The sequence below is a fragment of the Gallus gallus genome, chromosome 2, assembly GCF_016699485.2.
Source record: "Gallus gallus isolate bGalGal1 chromosome 2, bGalGal1.mat.broiler.GRCg7b, whole genome shotgun sequence".
NCBI lineage: Eukaryota > Metazoa > Chordata > Aves > Galliformes > Phasianidae > Gallus > Gallus gallus.
Window position 1 is genome coordinate 75,174,310 of NC_052533.1, and position 24,951 is coordinate 75,199,260.

Sequence of the window (24,951 nt, forward strand, 5' to 3'; positions counted from 1 at the left end):
GGAAATATCGCAGATGCTCCTATTTGATTTTCTGTGTGACTGAGCTCTTGCCATTCAGAGAAACCCAGCAGCAAAAGTTTTAGAATTCTTTGTGATCATCACTGTTTCTCAGTGCCAATGTTCTCCCAGCATGGAAACAAGAATGATGTTTTTCAACGTTATTTTAAGTGTGTACAACTTGTGATGTGGCTGAACTCTGTGGTAGACTCATGAGCCACGTAACAGAAATAAACTGTACTTGCAATTGTTCATTAGGAATCTGCGCTCATAACAGCTTTTAAAAGCCTTAAGTCTCTATCACACCTTTACCTTTTCTTCTGGAGAGAATTTGTTTGTTCTGACTGAGGAGGAGATGCAAAACCTTCACTCTAAATATAATCCCTAAAATACTGTATTTCTGATGTGGAGCCTGCTGTCTCTGTGCAGAAAACAGGTGTACAGCCTGGAATTGAACTTCAGACCACTGGGGTGCTGCAGCTGATTATCTCTGGGTATTTCTCCTTGAGGGTTGCAAATAGCTGGCTTAAAAACTAAAATAGTCTGTGCCTGCCCTGTCTTGACTTTGGTGGCTCGTTGATTGTGTCTGTGTTTCCTCTTCGGATCTAAAAACGAAATGCTATTTCTTTGCAGCTTTGCTTGTTGGTGATTTTATGAAATCCTGAGTTCTTTTGCTGTCATCGGAGGAGGACAGGATGAAGGGCAAAGGATTTTAGAAGTAATGTGAAGGGTGATAGAGGTGAAGTGCTGTGATCCTAACAGAGGTTGAAAATAAGCAGGTAGCGAGCCTGCTGGCTTTGAGGAGTGTCTTTCAAACAGTGCGTGTAAATTCAAACACTGCTTTGTCATTTTACGTGTGCTGACATGAAGCACGTGACTCACTGAATGAGCTCCTGCTGTTCATGCTGGCATTTAGGCACTTCTATTTAAAAAAAAAAAGCAAACAAACAGAAGTACTTCAGTGTAGTTCTCCTGTGTTTGCTGTTTCAGTAGAAGATGACAAGTGCTTACTGAAAGATTATTTTCTTTCTCTCACTTGCTTATTTGGATTTTATTCTTACATGCTCTCCTTTTTATTTGATCAGTATTTCCAAAGGAAAAATGCGGAGTGAAATTCTTTCTTCAGTTTTCAGTTATGTCATTGTAACTTTGTTTTGTTCTATTTTAGGGGTCTCGAGTCTGGTTGCGAGAAAATAATCAGCATTATCCAAGTACTGTTCATTCCTGTGCGGAAGGAGTCATCGTGTTCAGGACAGACTATGGCCAGGTATGGGCGTTGTTCATGTTTGCTTTTACTGCTTTCTGGAAGAGAAACTGTTCTTCTTAATGGGGAGGGCATAGGGGAATGTAAAAGCTTAAGGTTTGTGAATGGCTTGAACGTGGAATTTTGGTTTTAAGAGCTCTTCCCATTGCATATCTGGTCCACTGCTATAACCATGTCTGACGAAACTGAAGGAGGGCTGCCAGGTTTGTGAGCCTTTCTCAGCACAGGTCATTGGTTTCTTAATGTGCTGGGCTTGGGTGGCCTTGCCAGGGCTGTGCATCTTTACAGTGAGAAGCATCATCGTGCCAAGGTATGGTGGGAAACAGTGAGGCAGACCTCCCACAGCAACATCAGGGCAGCACGTTTCGTACAACTCCGCCAGTCCTTACCACATGAGAATCATGAGGGAAGGAGGCCATTTGTCTGCTCTGTATCTTTTGTTTTGTTTTAACTGCTTTCTGGCTGCCAAGCACTCATGCCTCCTGCCTTTCTAGAGAAATGGGAATGGATCCAGCAGCTCTGTCCTGTTTGCTCAGGTTACCTCAGCAGTTGCAGGTGGTGTGTGCCTGCTGGGTGAGCACATCACTGGCAGCGTCTGGCTGCCAGCTGCTGAAGGAGGTCAATGGACAACTTGTGGTTTATGTTTTTTTGTTTTTTTTTCCTTCATCTCTTCAGCCTGAAGAAGGCAGAACCAGCTACTGGTTGCTGACAGCATGGAAGTGCTCCTCTTTCTCACTCACTGTCTTCATATATCTATTTATTCCACTTTCCACTATGCCGCGGTGTATCAGACCTCCCTTCTTGAAGCTTTCTTGAAGAAATTTCAGTAGAATTCAACTTCTGTGTTAAGACTTGGTTATAAACAGCTACACTGACAGGGACATCAGCATCAGGAGAATACTGTCTGACTTTTGGGGGATATATTTTTTTCACCCCCCTCAGTTTTGCTTCCTTATTTATTTGCACTGGATGGAGGTAGCTCCGGGTAGTGAATGAGGCTGAGAGAAGTTTAATAGGATGGAAAGTGTTTCCTTTTCTTGCTGTCTTCATGTAATGTTTTTCTGAGTGGACAAGATGGAAAAGCGTGTCTGTCAGAGCCAGGGAACCCTTTCTTCTTTTGCAAGTTATTCTGCAAGCAGGAAAGAAACCAGACAGAATTGCTGAATGTTTTTTGATGGACAAGATATAGGCTAAATTGCTTCTATCCTGGCAGTGTAGGACAATGAGAAACATGAGACTAATGGGGTCTGAAGCATTGAAAATGATGTGCAGAGTAGCAGAGAGGAGGTTGTAATCGAGCACCCATGTCTTGTCATGTCTCTGGTGGCAAAATGTGGTTATGCTCTACAGTTCTGGGGAGGCAGAGAGGTGGAGAGACTGGCTCACAGGGAGTGAGTGAAGAAGACAGGATTGTTAGTCACATTAAACATCTGAAGAGTGGTCTTGACTGAGGCAGGAGGGCAGATGTTGGAGGAGGTAATTCACAATGCTATCAAGTGAACCAAAGATGGATGTTGATAGAGGCATTCCTGACTGGTAGCAATACTGGGCAGCGTTTGATTAAGATGCTCATCTTCATGTAGGTTGGTAGACAAGTAGTGAAAACCACACTGTAAGAAACTGAAAGACCAGCACAGCCTACTTCAGGTCACCAGGTGTCTTGGACTGGTAACTCACAGGTGTGTGGTACAGGGGAGGTTGCATGCAAAACTAGGCTAAGGTGAACTGCTAGGTGCAAAGCTTCCTTACAAGAAAACAAGAAGATCTTGTTTGCACTGGTGTGTTTTCTGTGGGATGCACATTAAATTGTATGTTTGCTTTTTCAGATGTGGGGATTTGTGTATTTATAATTTACCCTTGACTTGGTCTGCTGAAATTTGAGGCCCAGTGAAGTGCAGATGCTGAGACCATCTCCTCTGTTGTTTGTTTAAAGCTGAATAAAGAAGGATCTGTCATGTTAAGGCATCACAGTTGTATTTTGTTTGCAGAGTAGGAAGATTGCCATCTGTGTTGTTGCAGTAGCATATGCTCCAAGCCATGCGTGGCACTGAGCATTTCATTTAAGGGTAAATCCAATCCAGCTTCTAGTAAGAGTGACACAAAAGCTCAGGAGAGGCTACCTGTAATTTTTTTCAGAGTTTTGTAGTTGAACAACTGACTGTGAAGAACATGGCTTTCAGAAGTGTTTTCAGCTTGACTGACCTACTTCTGGGAACTGCAGGTAATAGTTCTAAAATGCACAGCTTACTCTGGTGCCCTAACATGCAATGGCAGAGCTAGAATTGGCATCAGAGAGTGGAAAAGTTGCTTGCTGGCAGCCTTGTATTTATGTATTATGTGTATTATGGCCTTTCCATGGCGTTTGTAACGCAGGCTGAAAATTCAGGTAGTTTGGAAAGACACAAGCCACCACTGTAACATAATCCACCTGATTCCATTTCCTCAGAAAAGCCTAATGCTGTAAACATCACGGGAAAGAAATCCAACATTTTTAGTTTGTCCCACTTGTTTTAAGAGCAGGTGTGCTGAGGAACAGCTGGGGTGTAGGGAGCAGCTGTCAGAATCAGTGCGTAACACCTCTGTCACCTGCGGGCTTGGTCTGAGCTGACAGTGCTCCAGCAAAGGGCAGATCAGCAGTTCACTGCATTTATTACTTGAATCTTTTTCAAGCCTTATGTTTTCAAAAGTGCGCTCTGTGATTAAAGGAGATGTGCTGGTTGGTGTCAGTGCCAATTCATATTGTTCCTCCAGCTACTTTCTGATGTCCTTTTAGAGTATCTTGCCTGTGCTGCTTGGCTACCTGCATGCTGCAGGAGGCAGTAACTACAAGAAATACCTTAGGTAATGCCTGACAACACCTCTGATGGCTCTATTTCATTTTAAAGAAGGAGACAGGGCAGGTAAGGGAAGAGACTTCAGTGATGATGGTTTTTCAGGTGTGGTCAGTGTCTTGATTCCCAGACCATTCTGAGAAGTGCAGCTATTGTGGCCAACTCTAATGACAAACTGATGAAAGTGTTGCGACCTTATCAAAGCATAGCACTGTAGTTAATCTTCTCCTACTCAGTAACTTCTGCTAGGATTTGCAGTACTCACCTTTCAGCTGAGCATGTTGCATGAATCCTCAAGGTGGACTTGGCAGGGCAGTGAGACCTGGAAGGCAAGTTTACCAGCTGTGCTCAGTTTCAGGCCTTTGCTTGCATTAGTTTGAAAAAATAATGTGAAAAAACATAGTAAAATACATTACTGATTATTTTCTTCTATCCATTTCACTCCGAATGGTGGAAATAATTTTGCAGCAAAAAAGCTGTGGCATTGAGTTGCATTCTGCAGGAGCGCTGGTTGTAAGTAATGCTGCTGAATGCAAGCACTGATGTGTAGATCATGCCATACTCTTCAGAGCTATAACAAGTTGCATATCAGGTTTTGGATCTCTTCTTGATAATCACATGCTAATAGAATTATTCATTGAGCAAGACTAATTATTCTAGTGGTATCTGCGTGTTCAAGTTAAGCGGTTCATTTGTTAATTATTGTTAAAGACTGCTCTGATACTGTTTTCTGCTGCCATCGTCCTCTGTGATTTGATGGGCTGGTGGAATAGCATGAATATCTTTCACATTATAAGCATCTCTTGCTTTCTGTAAGAGAAGACTACTGTAGTAATTTGTTGTTTGGCAGGATGGTTGTTTTGTCTTTAATTTTTTGGTCCACTAATGTGTATGAAGGTGAAAAAGAACTGTGCCTCACGTTTTGGAAACGCCAGGCCTGCGAATGTATCAAGTATGTTAGTGCAGTCTGTGAATACCCAGATGTAAAAAAACAACAACAAAAGACAACCCTATCTTTCCTTGTGTGTGTGTGTGTGTGTGTGTGTATATTTTTAAGATGGCATTACAGATACTGCATCTTGTTTAATCTTTGTGTGTAGTTTTCTTATTTCTGTTTTTAGGGTTAAAATGATTTCTTTTCTAAGGATGTATTTACAGTAAAGCAGACATTTCCTCGTTGCCATAACATATAAGTTTTTAATGAAGCTATGTGAGCTTTTAAAGTACTCAAGTGAACGGTAAATAAAATGCTGAAAGCCCTGCTGTCATTTCTTGCTTTGTCTGGATGACCTGTATGTACGTGCTCAGTAGATCCTCAGTGGTTCTAAAGGGGGAAAAAGCTTCCCAGTTTTTTTCCTTTTCTTTTTCAAATGACATGAACTTTACCTATTTACAGATAAAATTCTATCATTTACCCTTACATGAAGGAGGACTATATTGTCCTCTCATATAGATGCCCTTGAAACTATCCCCAGTGATAAGCATAGATATTAAATACAAAAAGCTTGGGTTGTGTGAAATCTATCAGGAGAATTTTCTTGAGTTGTGTGGCATTAATGCCAAGAGTGTCTTTCTTGTCTCATAATCAGGAGCATTTTTTTCCTCTGTACATCCCAATATGTAGAAAAATAGCATCAACAAATGTTATAACCAACACTCCCTTTGCTTGAGGAGTAATTATGGTTTGTATAAGGAGCACTGTGTCAAAGATAGTGAATTTTTGGACTTCTCAGAGCAGCACCTAATTGCACACAATCTAAATAACACCACTTCAGTGGAAATTTACTATAAATCTACAGCATCGTGTGTGTGTGTGTAGAGAAAATCTGCTATGAAGAAGTTCATACATGGGAAGTGAAAGTTCAACTAATTGCTGCAAACACTATGTAGAGCCTGACATGGAAATTTAGGAACACTTAATTGCATACTTGCTTAGTTGACTGAGAGGAACTTTTAAATCAAACATGTTATAAATAGAAGCAGCTGAGCTGTAGTATCCTAAAAATGTGGGTTCTTTAGGAACAGATGTCAGATTTTACCGCTAGAGATTTTGTCAGTTCAAACAGCTTTCTGTGAACTTGCTTTACAAAGAAGCCCTTCATGGGGTGGTGTTATGTCAGCAAAGGCAGCACTGCTCAGTATTCTCCACTTGAAGTAACAGCCACCTGTAAATGGTTTGATCAGTAACAAAGGTATTTTTTTTCCTGTGTGTTTAACTTAATATGGCTCTTCTCGGGCATTTGTGCATTGCAGGAAATGGAGAGTCTACAGATGTTCCTTGTTAAACATGACTCGGGTATGTTTTCTATGGTTTTCACCTCTTTTTTTTTCCCCCTTTTGGACTTAGGGCTAGGACAGTTTCTCCTCAGAGAAGTTAAGACTTGGGAATTACTTGGGAATTGTTTGAGCTGTTTTTTTTTTTTTCTTGAGGGTTCTGTGAGGGATCAGTAGAGCTCTGTTGCATTTACCTGGTGATTATTTGAAAAGGAAGGAGAAAATCAAAGAAGGAAAAAAAGAAAAAAGAAAAAGCAACAAAAGAAAACCAGAAGCGTGCAGGAAAATAGTTAATCACTTCTCATGAGTACTCTTTTCATTGCCTTGTGTCCTTTCTCACCCCTACTTGGGACCCTTGAGCTAGTTTTTAGGACTGTGAGTAGTCCTTTTAAACAAGAGTCTTCCGTTCATATTCACTGGGCATGAATGACACCACTGAAGTTACTTGGCTTAAGCTGCTGAAGTCAGTAGGAGTGTTTATCAGTAAGCGCTGTGTTTGGATGCTTAGGTTCATGGGATCAGGCCTCTGAGAAGTAAATCCTTCTGGACAAGGATTTTCTTAGTTATCACTGAAAGACGTTGTACTTGCTTCTAGCTCTTCCTTGTGAAGGCTTGACAACATTTCCAAACAGGGTGGTCTGGGCTTTTTTTTTTTTTTTTTTTACATTTCTCTGAATTCAATATCTATTGCCCTTGAAATACACTCTTACAAGGGACCATTTTAAATAAGTCCTTTGTGCTTTTCCTTGTGTATACAGCCTCTAAAGAAAAATACACAAATCCGTACAGTGGTCTCGGCTGCGTTTAAGTGTTAAATGAATTCATCTATTTTTGAAACTTACAAAAAATTTTGTGCTTTTTAATTAAATGGCACTCAGAAAGAGTTGCAGCTACTGTTACTGTGCACATTTGGGACAGCAGGTCCCCTGCCTCTACGTGTGGGGTGAATTCCAAATTCAGCAGCTTTAAATCAGGAAATCAGATTCCATCTGTCTAAACACCATAAAATTCATATTATTCTGTAGTTAGTTATATTTGGCTCAGCTGTAATAATTCTCCTGATTATTTCTAGTATACTTAAAGAGCTTGATGCTCTGCTATCTGAATGCTGGCTTCCTAGGTTATTTGGGGGCAGGAGGAGTGTAGTTGCTGTATCTTAAGGGCTGTGCATGGGAGTTCGGGGTGGTGTGGGGTTAGCCAGACTGCCTTTTGATTCTTCGGGTTTATCTTCTATGGGTGTTTACATCTTCATGCAGGATGTCAAGGTTAAGTCTCTCCTGCTGCAAGCATCTGTCAACACACATGTAAACATGGCTCGTGGCAGATGTGAGGCCTCGCCCTGGGGAGGCCGACTGCCTCACATGGCTCCTTCCATCCGTCTGTCCTCCCAGCATCCCCAGTGATCGAGCAGTGGGGCCTGCCTGACTGCTGAATGTCACGGTGTTATGATTTTTGGTTGACACTGAGCGATGTCCCTCCCACACCTCCTTTCCTATCAGCAGCATCCTGGGCTATAGCTGAAGCCCACAGAGGCGTCTCTGCCTCCAGGAAGGATTCAGTGCCACTGCAGGGCCTCACAGCCCCGTTTCCCTTGATGGAAATACTGTTTTGAAATCCTAAACATTACTTAGAAATATTTCATCAGTGACTCAAACTAAATCACTCATAAACTCAAGAATCTTTTTTCTGATGTCTTTTTTTTTTTTTTTGTACTCTTGGAGAAATCACTACTTTGAGTCTCTTAAATTCTCCAAGATATTGGAGAATCTCTTTCTGCTTCAGCACACAAACATTAAAGCAACACTTCATTGAGCTGAAAAAACAGCAGAGCTTTTTTCCAATGTCGGAGGCTAATTCAACCTGCTTTTTCATCTGCTTTCTATCAAAGGCAAAATCTTTAGAAGACAGCTATTCTCCCAGTATTTTTTTAAAGGGTGATGGGGAAGTCTCTTTCTGTGTGTATTTTTTTGTCTGAACTACTGTGTATTTATTGCACGAATACAGACCCGGTTATGAAACGTCTTCTGAGATGTGTTGCACATGTGCTGTCCTTACGTTTTTTCCTGTTACAGCCCTTTCTGCCAAAACCGCTATCAGTCTGATTAATTCCAGGAAGGGGAAAGTTTTAATCCTGCAGCGAGATGCTTTATTTTAAAGGTTGAATGCAAAAAAAAAAAAAACTGGCTGCCAGATCGAGCTGATTGTAGTTTTTCTCCAGGATTAACATTCAAGTTACCAACGCATAGCCACTTTTTGTTTGAACTTAGGGAGTTTGAAAGAGAACAGCCTAGAGACTTTTAATGCGCACGTGATGAGGACAGGAAGACTAAGCAGTGGCCATAAATAACTTGTTTAATGTTGGGTTTTCAAGGGTTTTGTTCTGTGTTTCCTAAACGTAATGGGACTGTTTGCTTTAACTAAACTGAAATTAATTCGTTTGGCATTAGTAAGGCTGCTGTTAAGTGCTTTACTAACAATGTAATTAAATCTCTATGAACAAAAGCATTTATCTCTGCACAGAGTTGCTTTCTGCTTTTATAAGATCTGATTGAGGGCAGTTAATATCCAAGCTGCTGACAAAGGGGTATGTTTTGTGTCCCCATCGCTTGCTGTGGCCACGTCATCAGCTGTGGCTACGTATACAGTTAAGATGTCAGTCTCCTCTCTTGCTTTCTGCATAGAAAATCCAAACCATCTGTGCCTTGTTGTGCTCTTATTGTACTCGCACTAAAGATAGCAGAACTGCTTTTGTTTTAAGATTAAAGCAGATGTACACGAGCTGCCATATTAATTTATTTCGTAAGAGAACACAGTTCAGCTGTTCACAAAGCGTGGAAAGAAGTTCAGGCTGCCATGTGCCAAAAAGCAACAACAGCACCAAATCCAGTGCCGTGATGAGTAAGTTTGTCACTTCCATTTTTGTTGTTGTTATTGAATTCCCATGGATGTGCAACAGGTCTTGTCACTCAGTGCTGCTGGTGCTTCAGGAACATGTGGTCTGAGTTAAGCAAACACTGGGTTGCAGTGCTCCGTTTTGTGCGAATGACATTTTGTACCTTAGGGTGCAGATGAATGATGGCTGAACACTGAGATTTTTACGTGGAGAAGGCTTTCACCAACTTGTCCATGAACTTACCTCCGTGAACTGCTGACCAAATCATACTCTGTCGTGGGATCGTGGACCTGTTAGCAAGCATCCTGTGAGCAGGATAAATCAAGTGCCATTGACAGTGCTTGTTTTTCTAATAACAGGCCTCAAAAAAAAAAAAATCTAGAAGAAAGTAGAAGCCTAAAGGTCCTTTGTACGTGCTGTGTACTCTTTGTGTGTGGAGCTACTCTGTGTTAGCTTCGGGATAGCATCTGTTTCTTCTTAATATCATCATCTTGTGGAACATCACTAAAAAGCCATCATTCACTGGCATCAATGGGTCAATTTAGGGGAAGAAAATTCTTGTGTTATGGAATTTTGAAAAAGCAATGAAGCAAAGGAAACAATCTGACAGATGTTCAGAGTACTGTGTTGGTTGCGTTGGTGGTCTTGGTGCATGTAATAGTCAGCAGGTATCATGAAGTGGTGGTATTTACTTTGTAGGGAAGCAACGAGTGTTCTCTAGCAGAACATGTGGGGAAGGCTGCAATGCCAGTTTTGTAGGTGACAAGTTCATTTGATCTTTTCCCTGTGGTCCTTTTGTGGTCCCTTGAGTAGAACTTCAGATATCCGTTACCTTTGTACATCAAATAAATGCTCAAAGGTCTGTATCTGCAGATATCCTGTTCTGCACAAGTTAACTTTAAAACAAACTAAACCTGTGCAATCAAGTTGTGGTTCTGATGTTGGATCAGCTTCAAGGTTTGATACCCAAAACATGCTCCATTTGAAAGATGAAATACTTTTTTGTGGAACCTCACGTTCTGTTTTGATCACGTCCACAGTAATAGAGCTCTCTGTTTTCAGGGCAGCTAGCAGAAATGCAGGAACACGTAAGAGAGATGGAGCATGTTTTACATTCAGGAGTTTCAAAACGTGTTCTTAAACATTTCAAAGCAACTTTTTTTGAAAGCACCGAGCTTTCTCATGAGAAGGATATCTGAGCAAGGTTTCCCCTAAAGCATTTCTGCAATGCAGTAATAAACTCCTTCAGTATTAGTTGCAGAAGGAACTTTAAGTACTCCTTTATGTAGTGGTGCTTTTATGTTCGCTGAAGGAAGGAGGGGGGGGGGAATGTTAGCACAGGTCATGTGCCTCTTCCTCATATGGCACGCTCTATTTTGTAGAACAAGTAAGTTCCTGTTGAGCATAAACTTAATGGAATTGAGAGATGATTTAAGGAGGTTTATCTATTCAAGCTGTCTTAACTAAGGAGAATTAAAAAAAAAAAAATCATGGGAGAAGTATTGTATTGTGTTGTGAAGTGAAATGCTGGAGCGACAGCCGGGGAATGCTGTAGTGCCTCTTTGCATGGTAAGTTGAGCAGAGTGCAACCTGTGGCAAAGGGGTGACTGCAGGGCACACGGGTGAGGAGAGGTCTGTACGAGGGGAGGGGAGGTGCTGGAGATGTTGTGGTTGGGCTTCTTCATGCTCCTCAAGGAGCTACGGCACCCATCCCAGGCTGACCGTGATGAATGGTACCCAACAAATGTCAGCAGAGCAGAAAACCCCAGTAAATCTCCTCCAGGTAACAAAGAGCACAAGGGAGATGGGCTTTTCATCCTCCTTTTGCACGCTGGGTTTTGAGTGAACTAGTGAACACCCAACTAGTGGTGGGGAAACAAGGGGAGGTCCTGCTCAGCAGCAGCTGAGGCTCACCATGAGCAGACAGGCTGTCCCGAGGTGTTTGGCTGCCAAGTATCTGAGGCGCTACTGAGCGCTCGCTGTGGGATTTTTCTGCAGTGATTTATAACTTTGTCAGACTGATGGCTTTTACAGGAAAGATAACATCTTGCCTCTTGCGGAGGTCATTCACTTTCTAAATGAAACAAAGAAAGGGCTGGTGGAACATTCAGGTATCGAATCGCCGCAATTAGTGCGGGCTGGAGTGAGGCAAAAATACTAATTTACCTGTGATGACAGACTTGAAATAAGCTAAACTGAAAGTATATGCATCGTTAGTAAGCCATGTACCTGCCATTGAGTGCTTCATCTGGAGTTGTCCAAATGCAGCAGAACTGTAAGCGACTGAAGGCAGATTTAGGAAAGGAATATTTAGCAATGTTAATAACCAGAAATGCCACGTAAACCTGTAATGAAAATAATGATACGTCTTTTACTGCTGATTACTTCTCTTGAAAGTGCACTTTTCACTAGCATCAGCAAGGAGCTCTAATTAAAGGTAAATAATAAAATCTGTTCCATTATTAATGCTGCTTTCAAGCAGGCGTTTAATATACAATGAAATTTGATGGCCAGACTTTGTTGGCATTATCTTTGCATCATCGCTGGCTTAAACGCAATTAGAGAAGGTATCTGTCACTGCGAGATTTGCCCAGGAAATACAAAATTCTGACAAGGATAATTCAAAGTCTGCTAGGCATTTGAGATATGGTAATGGTTTTCACATGTGCTCTGGGAAAGGAAGAAGGAAAAAAAAAGGAGAAAAACCCTATATTTCTGCATGATTGGGAGAGCAAAAGAAGCATGACAAAGACTTGGTAAGTTCAGAATATGAGCACATACATTTAAGAGTAAGACTGCTGCACAGAGCTTGTATGTGACTGGAAAACTGTGATACAGGCAAGAGGCTGCATCCAGCCCAGGCCAGGCTGAGTGCAAAGTGGGGGGAGATGCCAAGGAATAGGACTGCTGTGGATCCAGATTTTCTTAATATTGCCTGTTTTCTTCTGGTTGTTTCTCTAGGTGTTTTTCTTTTTTTTTTTACTTTGGATTTCAGATGTGTGACAGTGTTAACAGATCAGACCAGAGAGGCACATACGATTACTCCAAATGAAGTTGTTAATCCCACTATGCCTACAAAGTGTGTATCAAATAGATCTGTTCACATGCTTTCTAAAAGTAGCAGAGCTATTCCAATGCAATGCGTTATCTCAGTGCCTCTATAGTAGGCTGATGTTGCTCTTCTGAAAAGCAGCAGATCATCTGCATGTGTGCTGTGTAAGTGAGGTGGGGAGATGTGTGCGCACAGGTGTATTCATGTACAATTAGTCTGCTACATCGCAAACACATGGGATCTGAAATGTCTGCATCGTATGCACATCCATTTCTGCAGAAGAAATCCCAGACAGCAATGTAGAGGTCAGTAAAATGTTCTATATGAAGTCTTGTTTTTTTCCAGCCAATTCACACTAAAGTTATCTTAAAGCCCAGGACCTCGGCTAAAGAAAACATCACTGGGGCAAACAGTACTCGCCTTTGATATTGATAAGCTCTGCAGTCAATCAGTTTGAGAAGTCCTTGAACATCGCTACCTGAATCAATGCTGTTTGAGTATGAAATCCCTCCATCTGACTCTCTACAAGCTGAACGAACTGTTTACTGTACCCAGTGTCCTCGGAGCCGATTAGGCAGCTTGAAGTAGACAAAGATTTAGACACCACAAACATTCAGAGTTGCTGAAGCTGCTCTCTAGCCATGCATTTTTGCATGACTTCTAACCTATGCACAGTGTGATGTAGTCATCAGTTACAGTGTGGACGTTATGTAAATACTAGGTAGCCTATCAGATGTGGTTCAGGGTTGCAGTTACAAGCAGCGCTTCCTCCATTTGCGCATGAAAATGGAAAGAAATGGTTGATTAGCAGTGGGTAACTGATTAGGGAACAGTGGGCAAACATTACCACACTTACATTTGCAAAACACGTTTGCCTTTGAAGTGATATCAGCTGAAAACAGTAGCTACAAAAGCTGCTTTTCTTGAGAAGTTTCTGAATGGAGAGTGGATTTGTTTTTATAGTGGAAGATGAATTAGCTTTACATTTGGTACTTGGTTCTAGATTCTTTCCTCAAGTTGCAATCTTAAGCTCTTACTACCCTTGAATTAATGATGAGGCCTTTTTGTGTGAAAGAGTCTCATCAGCGTCGTTCCCTTGCATGGCACAGATCTTAAATTCCATTTTAATTTAGATTTAGACTTAACATTCAGGACTGTGCTGTTACTTCTGCAGGAGTTTGGGTACAGAGGGATGTTGAGTAGCAGGCCCTCCGTTTGCACCAGGACACACAACTGAATCAGTCTAGTTTCTGGCCTCCCTTTTCATGCCGTTCATTGGATAAACTTTCCTTTCTGGTAGGCACACGGGGAAATAATGTACAAGTTTCATACGAAAAAATAGCTCTCCTCTGTATATCCAGGCTTGCTGACCCATCCAAAACACACTTGCTTTTTGGAAAGGTTTGTGAGATGATGGAAAAGCAGAAAAAAAGTCTGGTTGCTAACCCTGTAGTTTCATCTACCACTGTAATTAAGCTCTGGGCGTTTGTGGCAGCACTGAATCTCAGTTTTGCTTGAAGCCAGTTTGCAGCCTGCCAGGAACTGTCCCTTGACATGAGTTTTTTTCTGAGCCTTCTCAGTGCAGCGCCTGCTTTCAGGATATGGGCTCACTCCTTCTGTCTGCCAGCAGCACCCCCAGCATCCCCATCTGGTCCTTGAATTACGCAGACACCGGCTTACACCTCTCTGAGTGAGTAACAGTTCTTTGCAGTACGTGGGTAAATATTTACATGTCTTTCCCTCCCACTTGGTGAAATACTCTGGTTTTGTACGGTACAAAGTGCTTTGTAGAGAGGGGGAAAAAAAAAACTCAACATTGTTCTCCAGTTTAGTTTTGCGGGGGTGTTATGTTTATTTAACAAAGGCCAAATGCGACGCTGCATGCATTTAGCAGCAAAGCCCTGCTTTCATCCAGGGCTGATGGATTTATGGAGAGGTGATGGACTGCAAGGTCACACAGGGAGTCGGTGGTGAACCTCAGCCTGGGGTCCTGCTGACTCCAGTGCTTTGTTTCGTAGTCAGGCCGTACGGCTTTGTCTTTGCAAATGACTGAAGCAAATAAAACAAACTTACTCCTGGCTCTTCCTCCCCACAGTCAATTTCAATAAACAAATGCTGTGGGGGCTGTTCTGCTCATTTATCATGGTACTGATAGGCTGAGACCTGTCCTGACAGTTAGCGAGGAATTCTGGAAAGGATTGTGGTAGTTTGTTTTGACGCTTCAGAAAGATTTGGGTGCATAAAAGTACGTATGAAATCCAAATAAATTTGAGTGTTGGCTACTGCTGCTTTATGTTTACTGCAGAACAGTGGTATGTGCAGATGCCAGTCTGGTTGCTACTCCACCGTGTCATTGGCCATTTGCCTTTATGCAGCAGATTGAGGGAACTGTAGTGCCGAATCAAATAGAAGACTCACTGCAGGACTGGGTCAGTGTCCTCTTCTGCTGTAGGTGGCACGGTGAGCAAAGGCATCAGTGGCTTGATCTGTGCTCACAAAGGAGCAAGATCCTCCTTGGCATACAGCAACAGAGGAAAATTGGTCTGGGTTAAACTTTTCTTCAGGTGACTGTAATGCCCGCTGTGTGGGATACGTGCTGCTAGAAAGGCTGGCTGTTGGTCCTGGGGGTTTGCAGGAGAGAGGGCTTCCTTAGCTTTTAAGAGTGTGCCAGGTTTTTCATGCTTGAAACTTTAACTTCTTCCAGAGGTTCTGGCCGTGGCCTTCAGCCAGGAGCACTGCAGGAGATTTGGTGGCACAGACAGAAAGGAACTCACAAACGCTATCCGCTAATTGCCTCTTCAGAAATTTAAAAAGTAATCTGTGTTTCTGGTACAGGAAAAAAAAAATAGTGGTCCAGCACCTGAAAAGCATTTAGTGTCTGTGTTAGCACGGATTTGCCCGTGGCAGAGCATGCAGTTATGCTGCCCTGGCACGTTAGCTGAGGCTGCAGCCACCCAGTGGTGTCGTTTGAATGATTTGTCAGCACTGCATCTGGCTGCCGTCCACGTTTTCCTTTGTGTGCAGCTTTCACCTGACTTTAAACCTTGCTCTCTTTGTTCAAACGTTCAGGGTCTTGTGAGTATAACGTGGGAAGCTTAGCAATTCAGTTATTTCTTACTTTTTTTTTTAGTTTTAATTCTTTTTCAGCAATGTGCATTTTGAGCATGCGTTTGCTTTAATTTAATTTCCTCATTAAACTGTGCTATTGCTAATTTCAAGTATTAAAATTTTCTTCTGTTATTCATCAAGTGTAGTATTCCAAAGGCTTTATTTTCCAAGTTACTTTTTGTTCTATTCTCTGCAAACGGGTGAAAATGGATATATTCCGTTCATTTCTTTTATGACAGCTACATTTTGGTGTTGGTTTGCATCCCTCCTATCAGCAGCATCTGTCTGCAGGATTTACACCACATGAAGAAAGCAAAGTATGCTCTCAGTGTCAGTTGCAAGGTAGAAATAAAATCTCTAGCTTTATGCATTTAGTAGTAAAACAATTGAGATCTTATCAGTTGTTAGAGATGCATATTGCTAAGCTCAGCTGAAAACTTGATGTGTGGTAGGAAATCAAGCTAATACTTGCTCCATCCATTAAAAGGAGCTAGCACAGCAAGAGGCCAGGATAATGAGAAGAATATAAACGGAACAATGAATTTTACTGCTAGGCTGTAGTTTTGAAAGCTCATTATTGAACAACAGGTTTGGGACGAGGCATGAAAGAGAAGCCAATTCATACTGTTGGAGTACAAATGACATTTGAGCTGTATTTTAAAAGGTCTTGAATCTCTTTTGATCTAGGTGGTAGAAGTAACAGTCTGAGTTTTGGTCTTTGAGCTCATGGAAAACTTAGTTTCTGGAAGTAGAAATTTGATATTTAAAGGCCTGCCTTTCACTACTTGCTTTCTGACTGAAAGTTGTTATACGGATCAAGAAAACCCAACAACCCAAAGATGAAAAGAAACCAAACCAAACAACAACCCCAAAGTGTTCTTTACTTTTTCATTCTGCTTGAGAAGTGTTGCAACTTTTCTTACCATAAATAGAAACAAGACTATAATCATGAGAGATTTTTTCCTTACTAGAAAATATTAACAAATATAACCCCTTATAGGTTGTAAGGACCTTTTCTGCACCAGCAGAACTATTTCCAGAAGTCTCCAACAGGACTGTTAGGTACCTCTGTAACAATGCTGAGCACCTGAGTGTGCAGCCATGCTCTGGGCAGTGTCTGCTCTGTGTTTTGATGAGGAATGCGCTTACATATGCATGTTGAGAGCTTGGTTTGGTCAGAGACTGCCGTGGGCTTCTATGAAGTCAGGATTGTCCAGCCAGGATGGAAGTTGTGTAACTGGTGAAGATGACAATCCATTGGATGCTGTTGCTTGAGTAGCCAGAATATGCATTCATCACAGCCCCTTCCCATTGGGAATAAATATGTGGTGGTTACTGATCTGGATGTGTTTTTTTTTGCCCTGCGATCCAGCAGCAGTTGTGAGAATGCTTGTTTGAGCTTGTATCAGCAGTGCATGTTTGGTGATCTTGAACTGAAGATGGCATCGATGTTTTTTCAACATGTGAAACTCCCTTGTGATTTGGAAGGCTGTCCTGTGCCGTTCCTCCATGGGAGGTTGCTCTGTGTGCATGCGCATTCCTGGTTTGAACTGTGAAATGTTCATTCACTGCATGCACTATTGGGCTTGCAAGGGGAGATGCCTCTCCAGCGGTTCAAACCTCATTCAGATTGCCCGGTTGGTTAGACTTTGTTACCTCACACTTTGACAAAATACTTCGGAGGTAAGCTCCTTCTCACCAGGTCAGATACATGAACAAGTGCCTGTGCTCTTGACCTGTGTGAAGAATCTTCATGTTTGGGGAAGTCAAAACAAAAAAGTACCTTTTTAAATTGATTTTCTGCTGAAGTTGCAATTGCTACCCCGTCTATCTCCTTGCATGGACTGAAGAAAGCCGCAGCCAAATTGTGATTGGAACTGTTTTAGCTACAGCAATACAAATTCTGACATTAGCATTTTTTTTATACAGAAAGTCTTTCTTTCCCTTCCCTGCCATATCTTCCCAACATTTTTCTCTTTCGCTTTCTGGGAAGTACTTTGTGCAAAGTCAAAATAAAAATATCTTTGTGGGCAATGATACCATTATAACTCCATCTGATGTAGCACAGTGGTTTGACTACAGTGGTGTGACTGTACCAGCAGAAGGATGCCCTTGTAGTTAGTTACTGGATTTTGCTGAGGCAAAGCTGTTCTGAGTTGCATTGCAACTGTGCAAAAAACTCCTGTGGGATCCAAGGTCCCAGGGTCTGCCAGCACAGCTTCTGTCTTGGCCGCACGTGGGAAAGGGTCAAAGTGATTTTGGTAACAGCTGAGACAATGTGTTGGACAGGGTTTGACTTCAGTTGCTGCCACTATAGTAAAGCAAAGGACCACTAGGCTGCTGGAGCTTACAGCACCAAGGGAATCATTTCTGAGTTTTATTACATCTGTGTGAGTTTTATAAGGATTGAATTGTGCCCCAAAGGGCCTCGAAGACAATTTTGGCAGACGCGCTTGCACATCTCAGTGGAGGGGACAGGCGGCTGACCCTGGAACAAGTAACCCTAGGAGCCCTGTGAGGAAAAGAAAATTCACCCAGAAAGCACGCTCTGTGCTGAGGTCGAGGCCTCAGCTAGGAAAATTTGTACTTGTGAATCAGAGCTGCCTCAGCACGATTCAGTGCAGACCTGCCCTGGCAGTAGAGCCTCTAATGCCGACAAGTCAGTGCCTTCAGAGACCAGTGCCTGCTCATGTTCTGTCTGCAGCAGAGCGTGTCCGAGGTGCCTCAGTGGCCTTGCTGTGAGTTACAACAGATGGAGGGGGCCAAGAAAAGTGCGCTTTCAGCTTTGTTATCTGACTCCATCTAATGGAAGGACTGTACACCCTGCACGTGTTTTCTTCGACTTGTCCTCTACTGAAGGGCTTCTGGTAGGCCGGCTACATCCCTCTGGCTGACAACCAGTTCCCTCATTGGTGCTGGAGCTACGCGAGTGCGTGGTGTGTGTCTCGGCCTGGCGAGGTGAAGCGCTCTGTGGTAGACGTTGTCTGGTGGTGCGGTGAGAACGCTCCGTTTCTGTGCAACCTCTGATAAGGGTGCCTATTTTGGTCCTAGGTAAATCAGTTCAATCAAAACCTGTAAATAGCGGTAACTGAAATCCGGCGCTCTAATTTAGATAACAGTGAGCCTGCATAGCTTGTTCTTAAGGATGCTAAGTCTTGTTTTGGCCATGTACGGTTCAGTGTTTCATGCTGAGATTTTTGTGTCCAAATTCTAAGCATTGAGCTTGAGGCATCCATCTCCTTTTAGATGCTGCTCTTCTTCTGAAAGTTGCAGCTGCAGTGAAATCCAAATAATGTAAAACCATGGGGGACTGTGTTGTAATATTGCACATTGGAGACTTCTGTTAACACCTGTAAATGTGCTGCGAGTGGGGTATTCCTCAGGTGTGTTCCTGTGGGGTGTTTTTTTCCTCCCCATTCTATATTGTGAATTCCAGAACTGAACATTTCCAAACAACAGCAGATATTCTCAGAAGACTCCTGTATTTTCAGAAAATGACTTAATACAGATTAGTTTTCAAACCATGCAAGAAACAAGTGTGGTTTTCTTGCACCAGCATGTCTTTTGAACTAAATGAGATGATGATTCCTCACTGATACTGAACTGCTGTTGATAACGTTGACCGCAGAGGTCTTTGCCTGCTCATCCACAGCTTGTTTATCTGTGTGGATGGTAATGGAAAAATGCAGAGAGAGGTTGGCACAGAGAAAAATATTATTTCAGGCTATTGTAATGCAGAGCGACAGATAAATAGTTTGTCTTATATGTCAATAGTTGTATAAGCATTCTGCTGTGCTGAACTAAAAGATATACGCACACGTCTATACATACGTGTGTGTGTGTTTATACATACATCAATTGATTCTTTTAGAAATTCCTCTCTTTCAAAGGTTCAATAGTTGTATATGCACTTGCATTAGCATATAAGGAACTTGCTTTTAGTGCTGTATCTGATTCCCGTTTTGATGATGGAAGAACTTGCCGTACAGATGCTAAGGCTTTTTTGTATCATGACATCTTGCAGTTGATTTAGAGTCAATCATTAGTTACGAGTCACCTGATGGAGAGCCAGCTCAATACTACGGCTACTTTGTCGTGTCTCCTCACTAGGCCTTTAAAAAAGTACAGAGGTAATTGGAACTGCAGATCTGAAGTCCTTGTCTTGTTAATGAGAAGTATGGTCCTCTGTTGAACTGGCTTCTGTTACGCCTGTTTTGTAGCTTCAGGCCGAGTTTGGGGCAATAAAATAACTCCAAATAAAATGCTTAGTGGAGATGAATTTTTTTCCCTTTCATTTGGAATTACTTTCCTGTTTGTATCCTGGCTATAGCCAGCCTAACCACTTACTTGGAGGCACGAGTCTGGCCTTCAGGTAAGAGCATTTGAGTTTTGAGAAGTCTTGTTTTTAGAGTGCATCCATGCTGTACATGCTGGTGCAGTGGGAAGCAGTCTTGCACTGCTGTATCCACAGATATGCTTTCTGAATTTCCGGCTTTGTGAGACACTGTTCCTTGCTGGTGAGAATGTGTTTGCATGAGTGCCTTGATATTAGGCAGGACTGCAGTCCTGGGGTTGTGCTGCATATGGTTATTAGGCGGTACCTCTGTGCTCTGAATATGACTGTCCAGGAGTGCCCCTCCTGCAGTCCTTATCTCCACGCACACCATTCCCTGTATGCTGAATACTCTGGTGCATCACTGATGCTGGGGACTTGGAGGCTCTGGGATGAAGGCAGGTGAGGCTGAGAATCACTCAGAACATTGCTCAACTCAGGCTTTGGAAAATCAGCGGGACAGGGATTGAGGGCCATTAATTGTGTACAAACAAAAAGAAAGAAAATGTTTGCCAGGGAAAAGGCTTCTAGGTCATAAATGAAAGCTCTTTTAAGGAGGAAGGAGAGAGTTTTGCAATGTTTCAGGGCTGAGGCTTTACTAAATGGAAATTGAGTTTAGATATGTCTGTTTTCTCTGTTACATGGCTGCTCAACTGAAACTGTTACAATGGTCTCTCTAGCTTCATATTCTTCGACTATAAGATTGAAACATGCCCTTGTAAATGTTTCTAGAAACTTCTGCTTTAATCTCACAGACTAAAGCTACTTGTAACAAAAATCCTTGGCTTGTCAGAAGAGTAGAGAGTTGATGCATGGAGCTGCGTGATTGCGTTCTGATAGCGTGTCTTCTGTACATCTGTGTCTTGGTTCTGAAACATGCATAGGTCAGACACGAGTAGGGAGAAACAGCTTTGATTAGCTGAAGTAAATACTTTCAGGTTAACGTGACGTTAGCTAGTGCCCTGTGTAGCTAAGCTAAGTCATTCTTTTTTCCTTGAATCTGACTTTCAAAAAATCCTCCTACAGAACAAAAGGAGTTACAGTTCTTTGCATTACTTCAGTGGGCAAATGCACCGATCAGCTTGTAACTTACGTGGATAAAAACATTCAGAGCAACTCTGTTCCTTTTTTTTTTTCCTTCTACATCCCTCGCAGCAGAAATTGTTTTCCTTTTTTTCCTGCCTTAAAATGAGTAAAGGAAAAAAAAAAAAAACCTTTGCTCGTTCTGCATTCCACCAGAATCGTGAACAACAGCGTATTGAATTTTGCTGATTGTTTGCAATTTTCAGTGAGCTCTGGCTGTTAGAGGAGTAGGGCCGGGATGTGCTCTCTTCAGTGCAGGGTGCTGGGGCTCACTGTTGCCTGGAGTCCAACAGGGTTCTCCAAGGGTTGTTTATCATCAGCTCAGCTTGGTCCCCCATGGAGGCGTTGCTATATTCCTCGCTCTCTGAGCCTCTCTCACATAAAGGATTGCGCGCTCTGAGTGTCTGTAATAAGAGTAAATAGTTTGTATGCTAGCAGGAAGACTGCACCCTTGACAAGATTGTGCATGTAATAAGCCAAGCCTGTTCTGGGAGGTGAGAGGGGTGGTGTCTTTAGGGGAAGAGAACACTGATCTTAATATGGGGAAAAAAGCAGCCCTCCCTTGCTTGCAGGGGAGCTTTTTTTCCGTTGATCTCTTTAGCTGTGTTCTAAAACCTAACATTTATCAGAAAACACTGTAAAATAAGCCTGTTTGGATAGTTGAGCGTATCCTGGGCGTGTACACAGAGGGCATTACTACTCACTAATACCAAAGTTTGCCTTACCCATCAATCTCCCAACCCTTTGTTCCCATGCAAGCAGTCAGAAAAGGTGGTCTAATTTTAATCTGTTTCTTCTTTCTTTAAAAAATTCTTAGTAACACACTGGGCTAATCTCACTGTATTTCCTGCTACCTGTGTATCTGACCCTTTTACCTAGACTCGGACTTTCAGAGGGTGCTTGAGGCTTGCCAAGACAAATTCAAAACCAAACTGTATACTTATAAAGAAAGAAGAATGCTGGTGCTGGTGCATTTTTTTCTTTGCAGCAAAAGGTTGTTTTTTTTTTTTTTCTTTCTAGAACTACAAACAGCGTGGTTATATACAAAGATACCAAGCAGTCCTCTAAAGATAAGGCATCTTCCTTGTCTGTCTCCTTGGTAATGGTGACACAACTACGGAAGTACAACCCTGGGAGCTATGAATTGCTCTTTGCTTGTTTCGTATGAACCAATTGTAACTGTGCTTGTCAAACACACACATACGTGCTATCAGATAGGTAATTTTTTTTTCAAATGCAAACACAGGTTAGCTGTGAGAAGTCAGATTGTGCACGTTTTAATTAGTGGGCAACCTTCCTACGTGTTAATTTGTCCTTTTGATTCTTGCAAGGCAGAAGGTTCGTAGTTCAAATGTAAGCCAACCAGTTTGTACACTGATTTTTATGGGAGTGACTTGGAGAACAGTCTGTCAAACTTTTACAGCCACGAGCAACTACTTTTCCTTATCTGCATATAACGCACGTTCTCACGCAATATCCATGTCATAAAGTAAAACTTACGACGCTGCTCTGAAATCTGTTATATCTTTTGACCACTGCATCTGCCCATACTTGTTGATTCATGCCCTGGTATGACTGAGTTCTAACAGTGCCACTTGCTTACCCCTCTCTCTCCTTTTTGTTGTTTTTTTTTTTTCAGCATCTGGAGGTTTCATATTTAACAAGCACAGGCTCTTCACGAGTGCAATGAAACAAGATTCTTACCTGTGTACTAACAGGAAATTAAGAGAAGTACATGCAGCTTTCTCAAAGGATGTAAAGAGGGGAAGCTGTAGTGAGTCTAAGAAAGACAGGAAAAAAAGCTTTTTTTACATCATCATCTGCATCTCTTATTCCTCTTAGAGCCTCCGAAAGATCTTTCCCGCTTTGTATCAGAAGTGTAAAATTTTATAGCAAAAAAAAAGTAGCTTTTTTTTTTTTTTGACTTTTTATTCCACTATCTCCCTTTCACTTCGCTGTGGTTTTGTGATGATTGGACACTGTGAAACATTCAGCTGTGTTTGTTGATCTGAAGACAGAGCTGTTCTTAGGCAGAGGAGGTCTGGAAAACTTCAGGTGTGTGTGTGTTTGTGTGTGTGTGTGTGTGCTGGGACACACAAAAATAAACAACTGAGGAAAAAAGTGGAGTCACAAGAGGAAAATGTGCAGAGCTGGCAGCTGAGCTGCCGGTAGCAGCCCCCTGAGAGGCACGGGGCAATGTGATCCCATTCAGCCTCTCAGAGTGTGGGTGGTGGTTTTACACTTGTATGGAAAGGCCCTCAGCCGGCTGACTGCTGTCAGAAGATGCACACGGCTTTGTTTCACACTTGTCCAGGCCTGTTCGGACCTCTCCTGAAGCAGGCTTTCTTCCTGCTGCAGCAAGCTGTGTTTTGGGGGTGGTGGGTCAGCCCTCATTGTGCTGATTGAATGTGGTCTTGCATTTTCACAATTACTCTTGCTTCTGGCACCCTTTCCCCACCTTATCCCAGTCCATGTGATGCCTGCTGGGTCTGGGGAGCAGCTGAGGGAGCCCTGTCTCTGGGAGCACTGGGTACCACAGAGGGGGTGTTGTGGTCCATAATATCCCAGTGTCCAGGAAGACTGTTCCACTGTGGTGCAGAGCTGAAGCTGAACTCCTTCTCTCCATTTCAGCTATGCTGTGGCAAAGCCAGTTTCCACTGTACTACGCATCATAGACTCACCAAGGTTGGAAAAGACCTCCAAGATCATCCAGTCAAACTCTCCACCTATCACCAATATTTCCTCATTAAACCATGTCCCTCAGTACAGCATCTGAATGTTTCTTGAATGCCTCCAGGGATGGTGACTTCACCACCTCCTTGGCCAAAACCTTCATCTGTCACTGCCTCCTTGTCCCCTTGTGGCACTGATGCTGGCCTTACTGCTGGGCCATGTGAGGTAAGCGGTGGAGTCACCAGTGATCTCTTATTAGACCCAGGTTCCAGACAAGAACTTCTGTGTCCTTGTACCATGCATACCAGCGTCCTGCTTCATGCACCATGCTTAGAGGGCACTCTACTGGCACTGTATGCCAGGTGAGATTTAGCCCCAGTGTATGCTTTGCAATACCTCTAAAAGTTCTTTTGTCCCGAGGCTGTGCTGTTCTCAGCAATGCTCATTCAGCCTTTATTGGCTATGTTAGTGACATTAGTTAATTCTGGCTTTGGGTGAGCTGCCTGCACCTATTTTTTGATGTGGCAGTACTTCCATTCATGGACTTCATAGGCATTGGTACACAACCTAAGTAAAGGTCATATTGCTAACAGTACTAACAAGAAAAAAACAAGTTTCTGATAGCTGGGGCACGTGCTTGAGTGGAGGAAACTGTGCTGTTGTGAGACCCAGAGCTAATTTGAACAGGTTGAAAGGCAGCTTTGGAGACCCACTGAGGGGTGATCTGTTGCTTCCTACTCTGTAATTAATTGCCTCTGTGTCAGAATGGGGCACACAGCAAAAAAAGAGATCACCCCTTCCCCGTGTCATCTGAGGACACCTTCCAGTTATCTTCAGCCAGAGCTGGAAAAATTCCTGATTGTTGTTTAATTGGATTAATGAATATAGTAATGGAGGTAACGGCGGGACTGGCCTTGCTCTGTTCTCCTCAGGTAGCGCTTTCCTGAAAGGCTGATAAATTCCTTTGAGATGGGTATTCATGATAAAAGTTAACTTTGAAATAGAGTAGCCTTGTGAACAAAGCTACTGTAAAAACTGCACTGCTGAGGGAACATGCCGTGTGGTACATTCACCTACCTGTAATTCTGCTTTGAACGTTCTCCATTATGCATTATGTGTCATCGTGTACATGCTTGCTTTCATATAGATGTGCTTAGAAACTTAATGCATTCAGGGCTTGAATTCCTCCCCTTTACACTCCCACAGCCTCACATGTAAGTTATGCTTACATTATATGCTTAGCATTTTGCAGAAAGAGAATTGAATAAAGAGCTAAGTCTTAAAAGGACTCCGTGCATCACTTTGGATTTACCATTTCAGAATCCATATAAACTCATACAGAGCTTTGTGCCAATCCTTCATATTCTGATTTTTTTTTTCCTTATGGCACAAAAATAAAATGAAACAAAGCCATAAAATTCTTTTATTTGAACAGGCAAAAGT

General features: G+C 42.4%; 1 protein-coding gene across 1 annotated transcript in view; it reads left to right on the top strand.

Moving 5' to 3' along the window:
- Positions 1 to 24,951, top strand: part of MYO10 (myosin X) — a 151,952-nt gene that overhangs the window by 27,630 nt on the left and 99,371 nt on the right. The window contains 1 exon segment of the mRNA XM_040695597.2: positions 1,166 to 1,264. Coding sequence (XP_040551531.1) covers positions 1,166 to 1,264 — 99 coding nt within the window.